This window comes from Scyliorhinus torazame, chromosome 16 (assembly GCF_047496885.1).
Source record: "Scyliorhinus torazame isolate Kashiwa2021f chromosome 16, sScyTor2.1, whole genome shotgun sequence".
Lineage (NCBI taxonomy): Eukaryota > Metazoa > Chordata > Chondrichthyes > Carcharhiniformes > Scyliorhinidae > Scyliorhinus > Scyliorhinus torazame.
In genome coordinates, this window is record NC_092722.1 from 109,276,727 (window position 1) to 109,295,677 (window position 18,951).

Genomic DNA, 18,951 nt, shown 5'->3' on the forward strand with positions numbered 1-18,951 from the left:
AGAGATACGGACCCAGGAAGTGTAGAAGGTTTTTGCTTAGACGGGCAGCTTTGTCGGCACAGGCTTGGAGGTCCAAAGGGCCTGTTCCTGTGCTGTACTTTTCTTTGTTCTTTGTTCTAACCCTGCTTCCATTCAGTTCTGGCTTTTTGTACATTTCTCCCCGCCACCACCCCACCCCCCGGAATTTGGTGACGACTTGCATGTCTGTAATTCTGTTACTCTTCAATACTAATCTTGTGTTACTCTTCAGTGCTAATCAGCATAGTGGCACAGTGCGTAGCGCTGTTGCTTCACAGCGCCAAGGTCCCAGGTTCGATTCCCGGCTTGGGTCACTGTCTGTGCGGAGTGTGCACGTTTTCCCTGTGTCTGCGTGGGTTTCCTCCGGGTGCTCCGGTTTTCTCCGCAAGTCCCAAAAGACGTGCTGTTCGGTGAATTGGACATTCTGAATTCTCTCTGCGTACCCGAACAGGCACCGGAATGTGGCGACTAGGGGCTTTTCACAATAACTTCATTGCAGTGTTAATGTAAGTGTAAGCCTACTTGTGACAATAAAGATTATTATTTATTGTTATTATCTTGTGTTACTCTTCAGTACTAATCTTGTTTTGTCTTTTTTCCAAATACCTATTCTGGTAATACATAACAAAATCTAACTCCTTTATTATGCTGGGAGTCAGACACAGAAACCTGAATACTAAAGTTGTCCATTGTGATTTAAGTACCCTGGCTTGATCCCAGCTTCTTGGTGCAGCCAGTCCTATTCCATTGTACTCCAGAAGGTTTTATCGCATCACCTCCTGCCCCTAGGTGTCCCCACCTCCATGCTTTTCCCCCATTAGTCCCCATGTTCACATTTATAATGGATACTGCCGATGTCCACTTGCTGCAGTGCCTCAGCTGTGTGAACAAAACATAGTTTTTTGCTCCTCAGATATGTAAAATTGAAGTTAGAAGCTTGCCTGTATAATTTCTGCTTGCACAGTTATTGTACTATACCATTGTATACGCGTGATTTATGTTTTTATCTTTGCAGATATTCGAATTCCATTAATGTGGAAAGATTCTGATCACTTCAACAACCGGGGCAGTATGTACTCAGAAACTGCTGTTGTTTAGTTTTTGACTCTTGACCCCTTGTTTTGTGGTGTTAACCTTGTCTCCTTGTGTTAGAGGGCCAGCGTTTTGCCGTGTTTTGCCTGGTGAAGATTGGAACTCAGATTTTTGACACTGAGATGGTCACGGTGGATAGGACTCTCACTGATATCTGCTTTGAGAATTTGATGATTTTGTGAGTATATTGAAGTTCTCTAGCTTTGCATGCGGTTTCATTCATGAGCCAGAGACGAGATAAGGAAAATGCGTCCTTTTAGTTCCTAGTTAGTTTTTGCACTTGTCAAGAAGGAAGACCTCCATTTATATCACACCTCCCCTGACCACAGGACATCGCAAAGTGCCAGTGAAGTACTTTGAAAGTGTAGGCGCTGTTGTACACGGTACCCAATGAACTCACAGCAAGGGCCTGCAAACAGCAGTCGGACAAATGGCTAGATCTAGGTGCTGATTGAAAGAGTAACATTGGTCAGGAGACTGGGGAGCAGCCCTCTGCCCTCCTCCAATTTTTTTTTAAAAAATGTATTTTATCACAAACGTGTATCAAAGCAGGTTACAGCAAATAAATACCCTGGGAAATATTTCCCAGCAATCAACTATACAATCTGTACAGATTTTCACCCTCCCCCACCCCCCCCCTGCGACAAACAGTCTCACTTCGGTCATACGTAAATTATTGGAAAGGGTCCTGAGGGATAGGATTTATGATCATTTGGAAAGATACCGCTTAATCCAGGATAGTCAGCACGGATTTGTGAGGGGTAGGTCTTGCCTCACAAGTTTGATTGTATTCTTTGAGGAGGTAACTCAGTACATAGATGAAGGTACAGCAGTTGATGTCATATACATGGATTTTATTAAGGCGTTTGATAAGGTGCCCCATGGTCGGTTCATGCAGAAAGTAAGGAGGCATGGCATAGAGGGAAATTTGGCCGATTGGATCAGTAACTGGCTATCAAATAGAAGAGCGAGGGTGGTGGTAGATGGTAAAGTTTCATCCTGGAACCCTTCACCAGTGGTGTACCACAGGGTTCAGTGCTGGGTCCTCTGCTATTTGTGATTTTTATCAATGACTTGGATGATGGAGTTGAAGGTTGGGTTAGTAAATTTGCTGATGACACCAAGATTGGTGGAGTAGTGGATAATGTGGAGTACTGTTGTAGGCTGCAAAGAGACATTGATAGGATGCAGAGCTGGGCTGAAAAGCGGCAGATGGAGTTTAACCCTGATAAGTGTGAGGTGATTCATTTTGGTAGGACAAATATGAATGCGGATTACAGGGCTAACAGCAGGGTTCTGAAGAATGTGGAGGAGCAGAGAGATCTCTGAGTTCATGTCCATAGATCTCTGAAAGTTGCCACCCAAGTGGATAGAGCCGTGAAGAAAGCCTATAGTGTGTTAGCATTTATTAACAGGGGGATTGAGTTTAAGAGCCGTGAGGTTATGCTGCAATTGTACAAGACCTTGGTTAGACCACATTTGGAGTATTGTGTGAAGTTCTGGTCACCTCATTATAGGAAGGATGTGGAAGCATTGGAAAGGGTGCAAAGGAGATTTACCAGGATGCTGGCTGGATTGGAGGGTAGGTCTTATGAGGAAAGGTTGAGGGAGCTAGGGCTTTTCCCATTGGAGCGAAGGAGGATGAGAGGTGTATTAATTGAGGTGTATAAGATGATGAGAGGGATAGATGGCGTGGACGTTCAGCGACTTTTTCCTCGGGTGGATGTAGCTGTTACAAGGGGGCATAACTATAAGGTTCATGGTGGAAGATATAGGTGGGATGTCAGAGGTAGGTTCTTTACTCGGAGAGTGGTTGGGGCGTGGAACGCACTCCCAGCTATGGTAGTGAAGTCGGACACTTTAGGAACTTTCAAGCAGTTATTGGATAGGCATATGGAGTGCACTAGAATGACTGGGAGTAGGTTGATTTGATCTTGGTTTCAGACTAGTTCGGCACAACATCGTGGGCCGAAGGGCTTGTACTGTGCTGTACAGTTCTATGTTCTATGAACACAGCCATAAATATTCCCCACCTTTTCTCAAACCCCCCTGCTGAGCACCTTAACTCATACTTTATCTTCTCTAAACGCAGGAAGTCGTGCAGGTCACCCAACCATGCTGCTACCCCCAGTGGCAATGCCGACTGCCACTACAGTAAAATTTGTTGCCGTGCAATCAGAGAGGCGAAGGCCACGACATCTGCCTTCCTCCTCTCCATGAGCTCCGGCTTCTCTGAAACCCCAAATATCGCCACCAAAGGGTCCGTTTCCTCCTCCTCCTCCACTGTCCTGGCTAGGACCGCGAACACTCCCGCCCAGAATCTTTCCAATTTTTCGCAACCCCAAAACATGTGCGAGTGATTCGCTGGCCCCTGCCCACACCTCTCACACTCATCTGCTACCCCCTGAAAGAACCCACTCATTCTCGCCCGAGTCATATGCACCCTGTGCACCACCTTAAACTGTATCAGGCTCATCCTTGCGCAAGAGGAGGTCCCGTTTACCCTTCGCAGTGCCTCACTCCATACTCCCCCAATTGATCTCCCCTCCCAACTCCGCTTCCCATTTCTCCTTGATCTTCACCACCCGCTTCACCACCCGCTTGCCTCCCTGCTCCCCCAGCCACTTGTGTATATCCCCAATTCTTCCCTCCCCTTCCACATCCGGAAGCAGCAGTTGCTCCAGTAGGGTGTAACCCGGCAACCTAGGGAACCCCCTACAGACCTTTCACGCAAAGTCCCTAATCTGCAAATACTGAACTCTCTCCCCTTCGGCAGCTCTACCCTCTCCCTTAGCTTCTCCAAATTCGGATCCCTATCCATGACCAGCCCCACTTCCCTCCACCTCCTATATACACTGTCCAACACCCCCCACCCCCCCCAAGCTCAAACCCATGATTCTCGCACAACAGCGTTGGTATCGACATCCCTTCCATCCAAAAATGCCTCCTCAGCTGATTCCATATCTTTACCTTGGACTGGACCACAGGGCTCCCTGAGAACCTACTCTGAGCCATTGGCAACTCTGCCGTCACCATTGCCTTCAAACTAGACCCCTTACAAGATTCCTCCTCCATCCTAACCCACTCTACCCCTTCTTCACCCCACCACCGCCGCACCTTGTCCACATTCGGCGCCCAATAATAATTAAGCAAGTTCGGCAGCACCAACCCCCCCTGCTGCCTCTGTAGCAGGGTTCTCCCCACCCATACAAAGCACATATGCATTCTAATGCACAGGTTCAAAGTCAACTTCATACCGGGGTGATCGATTGGAGATTTGTAGTCAGCTCTGGAAACCACATACCGGGAAGGATGTATTGGTTTTGGAAGGTTTTTAAAATTACCATTTCACGGAATGTGGGTGTCGCTGGCTAGACGAGCATTTATTACCCATCCTTTTTTTTTTTGAATTTTAGAGTACCCAATTATTTTTTTCCAATTAAGGGTCAATTTAGCATGGCCAATCCACCTACCCTGCACATCTTTTTGGATTGTGGGCGTGAGACCCACGCAGACACGGTGAGAAAGTGCTAACTCCACAGGAACAGTGATTGGGACCGAACCCGGTTCCTTGGCGCTGTGAGGCAGCAGTGCAGACTACTGCGCCACCTTGCCGCCCATTACCCATTCCTAATTGCCCGTAAGAAGGTTCTGCTGAGCCGGTGAGAAGGGGTCGATGCAGTGCATATTCACCAGAATGATAGTGGCATTTGTTTACAAGGACAGGTTTAATCGATTAGGCTCGTGATCCCTCAAGTTTAAAAGTTTAAGGGGTTCTTTAAGTGCGGCGTTTAAGATGATTAAAGAATTTCATGCAGGTAGATATTTATTTTGGTGGGAGAATCCAGAAAAAGGGGGACATAACCTTAAACTTACAGCTAGGGTTTTCCAGAAAGCATTTCTTGCAAAGTGGGAACCTGGAACATCTTCCCCCAAACTGCTGCAGAGACTGAGGACTAATTAACAGTTTCAAAACTGAGATTGAGAGATTTTTGTTAGGTAATAATATTAAGGAATAGAGTTAAAATACTGATCCGCCATGATCCTATTGAATGGCAGAACAGACTGAATAGGGCTGAATGGTCTCCTGCTATTCTGTGACTGCAATACAGCTGTTGGAATGTTGTGTTTAGCTGCATTGGCCATGGGCATGATCCTGACCTTAATGGCGAGGAAGGAATAATTCAGTCTAATAATAATCTTTATAATTGTCACAGGAGACATTTCTTCACCCAAAGAGTGGTGAACCTGTGGAATTCATTGCCACAGGAAGTAGTTGATGCTAAAACTTTGAATATATTCAAGAGGTGGCTAGATATAGCACTTGGGGAGAATGGGATCCAAGGCTATGGAGAGAAAGCAGGATTAGGCTATTGAGTTGGATGATCAGCCATGATCGTGATGAATGGCGGAGCAGGTTTGAAGGGCCAAAACGCCTCTTCCTGCTCCTATCTTCTATCTATCTATGTATGTATGTAGGTAGGCTTACAGTAACACTGCAGTGAAGTTACTGTGAAAATCCTCTAGTCGCCACACTCCGGTGCCTGTTCGGGTACACAGAGTGGCTACCTTTTGGGGGTTTCAGATTTACCGGAGCTGCAGATAGGAGTGAAGGCCAATGCTCTGGCCTTCGCCTCACTCATAGCCCGTAGGTGACTGCTGCTTGGGTGGAAGTTTTTGGTCCCACACAGTGCCGCAGTGTGGTTAAGTGACCTGCTGGAGTTCTTACACTTGCAGATTAAGTATATCCTGAGAGGGTCGGCGAAAGGGTTCTCTCGGAGGTGGCTCATTTCCCACTTCAGGGAGTTGGGTCACCATCAGATGTTAGGGGGAGTGGGATCGGGGGGATTGTTTTTGGGTCTGGTTTTGGGGGATGGGGGAGTTGAAATATTGTCATTATTGTTTGAAAATGGTTGCGATAGTGTTATATTTGAAAAACTTTTCTGAATAAAAATATATTTTTTATTTTTTAAATGTTTCTGATTGGCAGCCATTAACAGTTATCACATTGAAAAGGGGCTTGTACTATTACTTACTCGACTTAATATTCTGTGGCATGTTTAATGGATAATTAGTGAGCACTTCCAGCAAGTTCCTCAAAATAACAGGGAGGCTAAAGATAGGATACAGTTTGTGTGAAGCAAATGGCAGAACACCATAGATTGCCCAAGTTCTGGAGGTGTGACCCTCGTGATGTATCGTTTAATCTCCTGGATGAGCCGGCCGATTTGTGTGTGTTAATAGCATGCTGTTATTTTTCTAGCAAGTTCAGATTTGTATCCATAATTAATAAGTCGTGATGATGCCACTCACCTATTTCTGTTGGCACCATTTCCGTGCAGTGATGACGTGAAGCCAGATTTCGAATTGAGGTTGGAGGTGTTTAGCTGCTGCATGGAGGAGGGACCTTCCATTGTCAACACTCCAAAGAGACTGGCACGAAAAATCAGCACCTCGCTCGGCAGGGCAACAGGAAAGAAGCTCACATCGGCTCTGGAGAGTGGAGACCTTGACTCCATCCTACCAACAAACCCTGTGGCAGCGTGAGTCCTTTTGAAAAATTCAGTGTGCTCTTTCAATGCAATATAATTAACACTGCTTTTCTGGACATCCTGAAGAATGTTAATTCAACTTTTAGCTTTAAGCAAGGACATTAACATGAGCAAACAGATCCCGTACAGGCGCAGGGGTTCCTATATAGAGTGGAATGTGCAGTGTTCCTGAGGTTTCCCAGGGAATACCAATTTCTGAGCCCACCCTTGACTTTAGAAGAAGGTTGCAAGTCCGCCCACTTTCTTCCCCCTTTGTCCAGACCACCAGAATTTAAAGGCACACAGCAAACAGAGCTGTCTCTTTTTTTAAAATAATTTTTATTAAAGGTTTTCATAAAATATCAATAACAAAATGAGAAAGAAAAAAGAACCCAACAGGGTTAAGTACAAAACACAATCAGAGCTGTCTCTTAGTGGAACGAGGTTCCACCTCCAATTCTTGACCACTCAATCCCTTTCACTTTTGATGTTCTTTTTATCCTTTCACATCCCTGATCTAAAGAATTCAGCACTACAGAGGAATCCCAGAGGTTGACTAACTTCCGTGTAGATAATAACTTCTTTCTCTTTAGCACCATGGTAGCGTTAGTCAGTCCTTCGCGATCAATCTATTGGTTCGTGGTTGCAGAAGATGGAGGGGAAACGAAAGCTGCAATTTGACAAGGCTTGATACTGCACCCAGTAACTGTTTGAAAGGATGTCTTAGCCCTAGATTACATTGTCAGGATGACCAGAGACCAAGGGTAATACTCTGGGGACCCGGGCTCGAATCCCGCCACAGCAAATTGAATCCAATAAATTTCTGAAATTGAAAGTCTAATGATGACCATGAAACCATTATTGATTGTTATAAAAAGCCATTTGGTTCACAAATGCCCTTTAGGGAAGGAAATCTGCATTCCTCACCTGTTCTAGTCTTCTGTGACTCCAGATCCACAGCAATGTGGTTGACTCTTAAATGCCCTCTGAAATGGCCCAGCAAGCCAGTAAGTTGATTCAAACCACTACAAAGTCAATAAAAAGGAAAGAAACCGGATGGACCAACCGGCATTGACCTAGGCTCTGGAAGCAACAATGGCAAACCCAGCTCTGTCGACTCTGCAAAGTCCGCCTTAATAACATCTGGGGGCTTGTGTCTGGAGGAGAGCCGTCTTACAGACTAGTCAAGCAGCAGTACGTGACAGTAGCTTACAGACAATGTCCCAGATACCACTGCCACCATTCCTGGGTATATCCTGTCACCCCGGCGAAGCGCCAGACAGAAACGAGATTGTCTCGACCCAATAAAGGAGTCGGTCAATCGGATGGAACGTAGGCTGGATGCCCAGGATCGGACAATCCAGATGTTGGAGAAAACGCTGGCGGACCAGGAGGAGCACCAAACAGTGGTCGAGCTGGAGGTGGGGATGCTGAAGGATCAGCAGAAAAGGCTGTTAGAAAAGGTGCAAGAGCTGGAGAACAGAGCTCGCCGGCAGAATGTGAGAATTGTCGGTCTCCCTGAAGGGGCTGATGCTGGCGCTTTTGTGGTAAATATGTTCCAGAAGCTTCTGGGGGAGGGGGCTTTTCCCTGCCCCTCCGAGGTGGGCAGGGCGTACAGGGCGATGGCGAGGAAGCCATGGCAGGGGGATCCCCCAAGGGCGATGGTGGTTCAGTTCCACAGATTTTTGGATAAAGAGTGTGTCCTCCAGTGGGCCAAACGTACCAGGAGCTGCAAGTGGGACAATAGCATATTGCGTATCTATCAGGACCTGAGCGTGGAGGTGGCCAGAAGGAGGGCAGGCTTCAGGCAAGTGAAGGAGATCCTGTTTAAGAAGAAGGTGAAATTCGGGCTCCTCTACCCGCCGCGCCTTTGGGTCACACATGAGGACCACCACCACTATTTTGAGTCGCCTGAAGAGGCGATGGACTTTGCCAAGAAGAAGGGTCTGGCGCAGAACTGAGAACTTTTCGCACTTAAGTGGCAGTATCTTTCTCTTTTCCTGAACGATGGATATATGGTTTGATTGTTGCCTTTTTTCTGTTTTTGAAGTTTGGGTGAAAATGGGGGAGTAAAAGTTATTCTGTTTTTGTTGGGGGTTTTTTCCGATGGGGGTGGTTGGTGGGGGCTTTTTATTTTGTATTACTTTAATTTGCACTAGTGAGGGGGTTCTTTGTGGGGATCTCTGTCTGTTTTGGGCTGTCTCCTATGGTAATTAGGAGATTGTTCGGTTTTGGTTTGACGAGGGACGTGGTTTCGATGGGCGGGTGGGAGGGGAGTAGGGAACAATAGGTGAGAGACGTTTTGGCGCCGGAGGCGAGGGTCACTAGGCTAGCTGGGTGAGCTAGCCTACGGAAGCACAGTGGGGGATGTGTATTGGTTCAATACAGGGCAGGGGTTGGGTTCTTGGGTGATGTTGCTAGGGGGGAGTTAATCTGCTGACGAGGGAGGGACCTAGGTTCGGGGACAGAGAGGAGGTTGGGGTGGGGGCTACTTGGAGTCGGGCAGATGAAGGCGTGGCAAATGGGTGGGGGGCGGGCCCAGGAAAGGGGATGGCTGATCGGCTGGAGGGGGGGTGCACGGTGTCCCCCAACCAGGCTGATCACCTGGAATGTTAGAGGATTGAATGGGCCTGTCAAGAGGGCCCATGTGTTCGCGCACCTGAGGGCAGACGTGATATTGCAAGAGACACACCTGAAAGTAGCGGATCAAGTTAGGCTGAGGAAGGGTTTGGTCAGTCAGGTCTTCCATTCGGGGCTGGATACCAAGACGAGAGGGGTGGCGATTTTAATTAATAAGCAGGTGCAATTCCAGGCGGGTAGTATAGTCTCGGACGGGGGGGGGGCCGTTATGTTATGGTGAGCGGTAAGCTGGAGGGGAGAAAAGTGGTATTGGTTAACGTGTATGCGCCGAATTTGGACGATGTTGAATTCATTAAGAGAGTACCGGGGAAGATACCGGATCTGGACTCGCACAAGCTGGTAATGGGAGGGGATTTTAATACGGTTAAAATCAGCCTGGACCGGTCGTGCTCGAAAACTGGGAGGGTGCCTTTTGTTAGGGCCACGAAGAATCCAGCACGAGTTTTAAGGATACAAAATAATAACGTTTATTTACTATAACAATATATATATATAACAGTAGCAGTAACTTCCCTTGCTACCTTCTCCTTCCTGCTGGTTCCTGAACTGGCCAGCTTATTTATACTAGGAGTTTCTCCGCCCCCCTCATTGGGGAAGTTCATACTCCCATAGGATTGTGGGATAGTCATTAGTCCCCAGCCAATCGTAAGTAGGCAGGTTATAACAGTGCCAGCGATGGCAAAGGAGCTGATAGTGTTCATGGAACAGATGGGGGGATCGACACATGGAGGTTTAGGCAGCCGACGGTTAGGGAGTTCTCTTTCTACACGCGTGTACATAAAGTGTATTCCCGGATCAATTTTTTCATTTTGAGTAGGGATCTGCTGGCGGGGCTGGTGGACACTGGGTACTCGGCCATCACTATCTCGGACCATGCCCCACATTGGGTGGAACTGCAGGTTAGGGAGGAGAGCTTCCAGCGCCCGCAGTGGCGATTGGACGTGGGCTTGTTGGCGGACGAGGCGGTGTGCGAGAGAGTAAGGAAGTGCATGTAGAACTACCTGCAGGTCAACGACACGGGAGAAGCCTCAGCAACGGTGGTCTGGGAGGCGCTGAAAGCAGTGGTGAGAGGGGAGCTGATCTCAATCTGAGCTCATAGGGACAGGTAGTATAGGGCAGAGGCGGACCGACTGATCAAGGAGATCTTACAGATAGATAGGAGGTATGCGGTGACCACGGAGGTGGAACTGTTAAGGGAACGCCGGAGGCTGCAGGCTGAGTTTGGGGTGCTGTCCACGGGCAAGGCAGTGGAGCAGCTTAGAAAGGGGAGGGGGCCGTTTTATGAACATGGGGAGAAGGCCAGCAGAATGCTGGCACAGCAGTTGAGGAAGAGGGAGGCGGCCAGGGGAATTGATAAGGTGGTCGATGGAGATGGGAACCTGGTAGGGGATTCGGCTGGGCTAAACAGGGCCAGTCCCCGAGTTCAGGGACTTTTACAGCGGACTCTATCGCTCGGAACCCCTTGAAGCTCTCAGAACTGGGGTCAGTGGAGGAGGTACGTTGGTGCAGTGGGTGCTTCGGTTTGGTCCCCAATATGTGACAACCATTGGTTTACTCCGGGGAGCTTAGATGGGGGGTTTCGGGTATGGCAAAGGGCGGGAATTGAGAAGATGGGGGACCTGTTTCTGGAAGGGAATTTCCCCAGCTTGAGGGCGCTGGAGGAGAAGTTCGGGTTGGCAGCAGGGAATAATTTTAGATATCTTCAGGTGCGGGACTTTCTGCGCAGGCGGGTATCATCCTTCCCACTCCTGCCACTAAGAGGGATTCAAGATAGGGTAGTGTCTAGGGGCTGGGTGGGGGAGGGGAGCGTCGCGGACATCTACAAAGAATTAATGGGGGCGGAGGAGATGCATATAGAGGAGCTGAAGCGTAAGTGAGAGGAGGAACTGGGGGGGGGTGAGATGGAGGATGGCCTATGGGCGGAGGCGTTGAGCAGGGACAACGCAACCGCTACATGCGCAAGGCATAGCTTGATCCAATTTAAGGTGGTGCACCGGGCCCACATGACAGTGGCCCGGATGAGCAGATTTTTTTGGGGTGGAAGACAAGTGTGTCAGATGTGCGGGTGGACCAGCAAACCATGTCCACATGTTCTGGGCATGCCCAAAACTTAGGGGTTACTGGCAGGGGTTTGCGGATGTCATGTCCAGAGTACTGAAGACAGGGGTGGAAATGAGTCCAGGGGGTAGCGAATTTTGGGCTGTTGGAAGACCCGGGTGTCCAGGAGGAGAAAGAGGCAGATGTTCTGGCCTTTGCCTCCTTGGTAGCCCGGCGACGGATATTACTGGCTTGGAGGGATTCTAGGCCTCCAAAGCCGGAGGCCTGGTTAACCGACATGGCGAGCTTTTTCGGCCTGGAAAAGATCAAGTTCGCCTTGAGAGGGTCGGTATCAGGGTTCGCCAGGAGGTGGCAACCATTCATCGACTTCTTTGCGGAGAATTCATCGTCAGCAGGGGGGGGGTTAAGGTAGCATAGAGTATGGGGTTAAATAGGCGGGGCCTTGGAGGGCCGGATGTCGGCGGGTGCATTATGACTATTGTTCTTTGTACTCTATTTTTTATGCTGTGGTTGTTTGTAATGCCAAAAATACCTCATTAAAATTGTTTGTTTAAATTTTTAAAAATCATCAGCAAAGTAATGGAAGAGGTCATCAACGGTGTTATCAAGCTACATTTACTTAACAGTAACCTGCTGACTGACACTCAGTTTGGGTTCCGGCAGGGTCACTCAGCTCCTGACCTCATTACAGCCTTGGTTCAAACATGGAGAAAAGAGCTGAATGCCAGAGGTGAGGTGAGAGTGACTGGCCTTGCCATCATGGCAATATTTGATCGAGCGTGACATCAAGGAACCCTAGCCAAACTGGAGTCAATGGGAATCAGGGGGAAAACTCTCCGCTGGTTGGAGTCATACCTGACATTAAGGAAGATGGTTGTGGTTGCTGGAGGTCAGTCACCTCAGTCCTGGGACATCACTGCAGGAGTTCCTCTGAGCAGTATCCTAGGCCCGACCATCTTCAGCTACTTCATCAATGACCTTCCTTCCATTATAAGATCAGATGTGGGGATGTTTGCTGATGATTGCACATGATTGCACAATGTTCAGCATCATTCATGACTCCACAGACGTTGAAGCAGCCCACCTGTAAAAGCAGAAAGACCTGGACAATATTCAGACTTGGGCTGACAAGTGGCAAGTAACATTCGTGCCAGGCAATGACCATCTCCAATAAGAATCAACCCATCGCCTCTTGACGTTCAATGGCGTTACCATCACTAAATCCCACACTATCAACATCCTGGGGTTACCATTGACCAAAAACTGAACTGGACTAGCCATATAAATACAGTGTCTACAAGAGCAGGTTGAAGGTTCGGAATCCTGCAGAGAGTAACTCCCCTCCTGACTCCCGCCTGTCCACCATCTACACAGCACAGGTCAGGACTGTGATGGATCCACTTGCCTGGATGAGTGCAGCTCCAACAACATTCAAAAAGCTCAACACCGTCCAGGACAAAACAGCCCACTTCGTTCCCTCCGTCATTGACGCAGAGTAGCAGCAGTGAGCCCCATCTACAAGATGCACTGCAGGAACTCACCAAGGCTCCTTGATCAGCACGTTCCAAACCCACAACCCCTGTCACCTAGAAGGACAAGGAAGGTTCTCCCCCTGTCTACTCACCATCCTGATTTGGAAATATATTGCAGTTCACTGTCGCTGGGTCAAAATCGTGGAATTCCCTCCCCAGCACAGTGGGTGTACCTACACCACATGGACTGCAATGATTCAAGAAGGCAGCTCACCACCACCTTCTCAGGGGCAATTCGGGATGGGCAACAAATGCTGGCCTAGCCAGCGACACCCGCATGCTGTAAAAATGAATTTTTTTAAAAAGGACAAATGGTAAGTATAGCATGCTCAAGGGGCAGCCTTGGACCTATGGTTCCTAAAGCTCTCCACCACTGGAGGCTTTCCTCACCTCATGTCCAAGTCTAATGGATGCTAATTGGGTTGACCGCTGTGGTTAGTCAACAACTCTAGCTTTGTTGTATCAACCAAGTGAGAGGAAGGTCGAACGTGAACGGAATGGACCCTGGTCATTTGATTTGCTGAGCAATCTCGGTGGCTTGGAGCTAATTGAGTCCACCAAACGGAAGTGCTCTGATATTTGCTTTTGGCTTGTGTGCGTGGTAGATATTGCAGCAGAGTAACGTTGTGCTCTTTCCCCACCTCCCCCACCCCTCGCCACACCAGTGGTGTCAAATATCATCTGCTTGCAGAAACTATACTCAAACTGGATGATGCTGAAGCCAGCTTCCGAACTCATGGTCTCAGTATCCTAGGAAACGGTGAGTATACCTCTCTTTACAGTGTCATGACCGCACAAAAGGCTTTTCTTTAAAATGATCCAGGAGCTAAGAGTTGTGTGTGCATATGTAGCCTCCTCTTAATAGATGAGTGGATTCAATTTGAAAATTTGTCACAAAAATTAAAAGCAGATAAAGATTTTTTTTTAAACTGAAAGATGAGATTTCAACTCTGCCTCTGTGAGATATTGTTGCGGGGCCCATTGCTGGAGGTCCTTCTTTCCGAAGTGAAGGGGTTGAAACTTGAGGTTGGGTTTAGCAGTTGCAATGCCTTCTGCAGTCAACCAGTTGGTGTTTACCTTTGTCGGCTGGACACGGCAGGTTTTTGGGAGAGGGAGAGAGAGGATGTTTCCTACTCCTCACTCATTCTGTGGCAGTGGCACATTTGTAAGTGTCAGGACTCTATCGGTTGAATATCCGTCGATTTATTTTCCTCCTGGAGCCCTGCACTCAATTGGCTGATGTCGAACGGACTTTATATAATTCCAAAAATTAAAATGTTTGCTATGAATGCCATTGAAGCATTGTTCCTCCCAGATAAAGAAGTCAATATGTTGAGGTCCTTTTGAAATCCCTTCCTGTCTCCTGTTTCCTCAGATGTAAAGGTTTTTCACACCACTTACAATTCACCGGGCATCCCAGGAGGGGTGCTTGCAGTTTGTTTAATGACTCTTTGTAGCCAGCTCCAAAGATATGAGTCTTATGAGGATTGAAAAAACACCAGAAGGTGCCATATGTTGTTTGTCCTACTTCCATTTTAAAAATACTTTGTAATTCCGTGTACAACACAAATGTACCTTTTCAAATAGCTGTCATTATAATCTGTAATGTCATGATTACACGCTTGTGACGACGTTTACGAGCCCTTTCTGACTAAGTGAGGCCCCAAGTCCATGGTGGCTACCTCTGGTTGGGGGATTCATCGCATTAGCTGGGGCTTCCTGCCTCTGCATGCCCCCGGGCTCTTCCCGTCCTGCCGCAAGCCAGTGGAATTGTAGCTGACCCACCGCGATCCACACGACAGGGCTGCAAAATCTCGGCCATTGTCTCCATCTCTAGCTACCCCAGGCACACAAACACTGCTGCTACTGCTCACCCGACATGTCCATCATTCTTGACCTAAGGAGTGGATGGAATGTGGGACTTTTTATCATGTGGATTGTTGAGCTTCCTCTTGTAAATGCATCCATTAGTACCCGAGGTGGAAAGGAACAGGCGGGAATGTTGATAGTGTTCAGATGACGTACGTTGGCAGAAGTTTGTCCAGAGGGTTTAACACTGATACAGACCTGATGGGCTGAATGGCCTATTGTGTGGTAAATTTGCTGTAATCGCCATGGTCCTCTGCTTCTCGCCCCAACATTGTTCAGATTCCTCGTTATCTGACTGAGTCAGATAGGGTGGCATGGTGGCACAGTGGTTCGCACTGCTGCCTCACAGCGCCAGGGACCCGGGTTCAATTCTTGTGTGGTGTTTGCACTTTCTCCCCGTGTCTGCATGGGTTTGCTCCCACAGTCCAAAGATGCGCAGGTTAGGTGGATTGGCCATGCTAAACTTTCCCCTTGGTGTCCTGGGATGTGCAGGTTAGGTTATGGGGGTAGGGTGGGTGGGCAGGTGAGTGGACCTAGGCAGAGTGGTTGGTGCAGACTCAATGGGCTGAATGGCCTCCTGCACGGTAAAGATTTTATGATTCTATGAACGATTCTCGACTGTTGATCGAACAACCCCCATTGTCCCGTTTCTAATGTTTTTTATAATTTAAAAACAAAACTGTTAGAAGGAAATTTTACAAAACTCTAAATGCACTTTTTTTTTATCCTCCCGGGTTGTTTACAACAGATTAATTGTTAATCCCTGGTGATTCTCGGACAAATCTAGGCAACCTTATCTAAGAACACTTTATTTCAGTTGAAACCATTTTAAGATTGATAAAGCGATGTGAGAGCTGGCATTAATAATCAGTAAGATGCTGATAGATTGCAGGCAGCCAGGCCTGCAGGGAGTGCACATTTAGCTTCCCATTCCTGGACACTTCAAATTTTTTCAGTGATTGCATGAAATAGTTTTTACTTCCAGTACAAGGTGGATAATAGATGATGAATGTTCTCGTGTAGTTTAATTAAGTTTCTCTTGTGTTCCTATTTATTTATCATTTATTTTAAATGGTCACAATTTCTTTCTTTGACGAGACGTGAGAATCACCGGCAAGGGCAGCGTTTATTACCCTTCCCTAACTGCTCTTGGGAAGGAGCCGCCGCCTTGGACTGCTGCACGTGATGTAAGCACATCCACAGTGCTGTTAGGGAGAATGTCCCAGTTTTTTGAACCAGCGACAACAAAGGAACAGTGATCTAGTTTGAAGGCCAGGCTGGTGTATGGCTTGGTGAAGGTGCTCCCCCAGTTCTTTCAGGTGGCAGCAGTTACAGGTTTGGAAGATGCTGTCAAAGGGCACCTTAATACTTCACTCCCTTCACTACCACATTTGTGGCCCGCCCTCATGATGCACAGCTCGACTGGTGTAATCCTGTCCAGTGGTCATGGGCAGAATGAGATGTGATAGTGAGCCTGTTTTTTTTTTTTCTTCTGCACTGCCATTTAGGGTGATTATATAGATATATAGGGATTATTGAATATACTGAGAAGAGCCATTAACGGTGGACTGGGTAGTGGCTAGTCCATGGAGCAGCTGACTTCAGAGTGTGAGGAATTTTACCAGTTCAGCCGGAGGTGTAAGGTGTGGTTTAAAACTCCCAAGAGTCTAAGAACAATGAGTCACAGAATTGTTTCTTCACTCGTTACACTGGCCATTCCTCACCCCGCACTGCACGTGGAATGTGGTAAAAGGACTAGAGGTGCTCACACTAACTCACTCAGACATGATGTTGTTGTCCTGCTGAGTAGTGAAAATTGGTTCCACTTCTGACTGTCTGTCTCCTGTGGGAATGCTGGCTGCCCGAACTAGCCCAGTAGTGCCTGTTGTAGTTGTAAAACCGCATGCCCCGCAGCTCACCTTGAGCAATGTCAGGGCAAGATTCTCTTTATGTAAAATTAACTGGAGGTGTAGGGGGCTATGTTTGTTAAATTATTTAAACCAATCATTCCAGTCAGATCTTAATCTTATTTAAATATTCTGGGTAACCATTCGATGACTAATATTCCAGCTGTTCCTCCAGTAGACTCAAGTTGTGCCGTTGAAATTGTAGCCACTTTTTTCATGTTTCACTCTCTCTAGAGGAATCTTCTTTCTGGCTGCCCTTATATGGAAACTTGTGCTGCCGATTAGTAGCTCAGCCAGCGTGCATGACCACGGATATGATGACTGGGTATCTCAATCTGGAGGTAAGACTGACTCCATACATAGCTTAGCTTTCTTGTACCATTCCACGCCATTCTCAGTGTGCACACTGAAGTAGTATTTCATCCATATGCTTTCCAAACTTGCCCTTTAGCCCTGGTTCCACCAGTCCTTCGGTATTTTTGGTTTTTGCGCACAATCTATTTCTGTGTTTCACTCCCGCTGTTATAATTCAAATAAGGAGCAAACTTTTATTGCACACTATTTTCTTCACAAAATGATACCTACTTTCCCCTTTTGGTCTCCCCAGTTCCTGTGCCAAAGTTATTTCTCAATCTAGAGAAATATGCAGAATTTATGGTGCAGGAGACCATTTGGCCCATCCTGTCTGTGCCAGTCAAAAAAAAGCTGTCCAGCCTAATCCCCAGGTATGGTGCATGTCCTCGAGATATCCCATACCTTTCATAGCCAAGGGAATGTATTTAAAATGTAATCTCTGTTGTAAACATTGCTGATAATTTTCACACAGCAAGATCCCAAGGCATGAGATGAAGCGATAATTTATTTAAGTGGCGATCACTGCATCAATCGCTTTGTCACTCCATCAATCACACTTTTCCTCCATTGATCGCTTGGTGCTCTCTCTCCCTCTGCCCTCTCTCTTTCGGTCACTTGGCGCTCTCTCTTTGACGCTCTCTCTGTCGATCTTGTGTGGCTCATGCTACTCTTCTGTTGGTGTTTGGTCACTTGTTCCCAACCTGAGTCTCCCTCAGCAGGGGTGCCCCAGCTTTAAGCCTGACCAATTGACTATCTAATCACAGTCAAGACCTGGTAAAGCAGCCTTTGGACTGGTGCCTTAGTATTGGCTGCTGTCACTGTTTTGTGTGTTGAAGTTATTTGCGTTGAAACTGAGAATGCAGGTGAATGATGGGGGTTTGATTTTAGACTATTATTGCAGTAGCATTTAGGTAGGGTCAGGAAGAGGTCACCAAGCTCCTTAATAGCAATATGAGTTGTGCCTGTTTAAACTTGTTGCTTTCATCATGTAGATAATGGGAAAATGATGAAACAACTTCAACAACTCCTATAATAGACTAAAAAAAGATTAAATACAAAAATCCTATCATCTCGGTTTCACATATCAGCACTTTGAATCTATGCATTCAGCAAGCCAGGACCAGAAAATACAGGCCTGATTAAGGAAAAACTGCTGTGTGTGTACAGATGGTTAAATGTGATTACTGTGGAGTATTTGCATACTGTTTCCATCTTGTTACACTAAGCACATCTCCAGCCAGCATAACAACAACTTCCATCTAAACTACTAACAGCTGTCTTTGATTGAAATCTTTTGAGTGTATTTAAAATGGTCAACTAATCCTGCACATGCCAAATGTGAGAACGTGAATTGGTGGTTCATTTTTTGAAGCAAATTGTAAATCCTATTCTAATTGCCTGCCCAGATAATGCGTTCTTGTATTTGAAGTAGACACTACTTTAGTTTTTAAGTGCCAGCAAGCGACAGTCTTGCCACCAGAACGTGCAGTGACAGATCTCTTTCTCACTTCCCAAAACTCCCTTCATGCATTGCAGTGAATGCTGTCCCTTGGAACTTTGAATGAACGGGTCAGTCATGACTTTGTACAGTAATTGAACTTGACCAATCGCTCCATATATCCAGTTACTCCACTTCAGGACAGGCTTTGTATTCTCTGGAGTTTGGAAGAATGAGGCGATCTCGTTGAAACCTACAAGATTCTAAAGGGACTTGATCAGGTTGATACTAAGATTGTTTCAATTGGTCGGGGAGTCTAAAACGGGGCCAATGCAATACTCTTTTCAAAAAGTGAGGGAGACATAAAACAGGTAGTTATAGGCCAGTTGGCTGAACATCTGACATTGGGAGTCCATTATAAAGGATTTGATAGCTGAACATTTAGAAATACATAATATAATCAAGCAGAGTCAACACGGCTTCACGAAGTGGAAATCATGGCTGGCAATTTT

General features: G+C 47.0%; 1 protein-coding gene across 1 annotated transcript in view; it reads left to right on the plus strand.

Moving 5' to 3' along the window:
• The window catches only part of rtkn2 (rhotekin 2), a 76,482-nt gene that overhangs the window by 41,551 nt on the left and 15,980 nt on the right, over positions 1–18,951 (plus strand). The window contains exons 4-8 of the mRNA XM_072478823.1: positions 1,034–1,087; positions 1,171–1,288; positions 6,453–6,653; positions 13,537–13,631; positions 16,882–16,988. Coding sequence (XP_072334924.1) covers positions 1,034–1,087; positions 1,171–1,288; positions 6,453–6,653; positions 13,537–13,631; positions 16,882–16,988 — 575 coding nt within the window. The remainder of the gene's footprint in view (positions 1–1,033; positions 1,088–1,170; positions 1,289–6,452; positions 6,654–13,536; positions 13,632–16,881; positions 16,989–18,951) is intronic.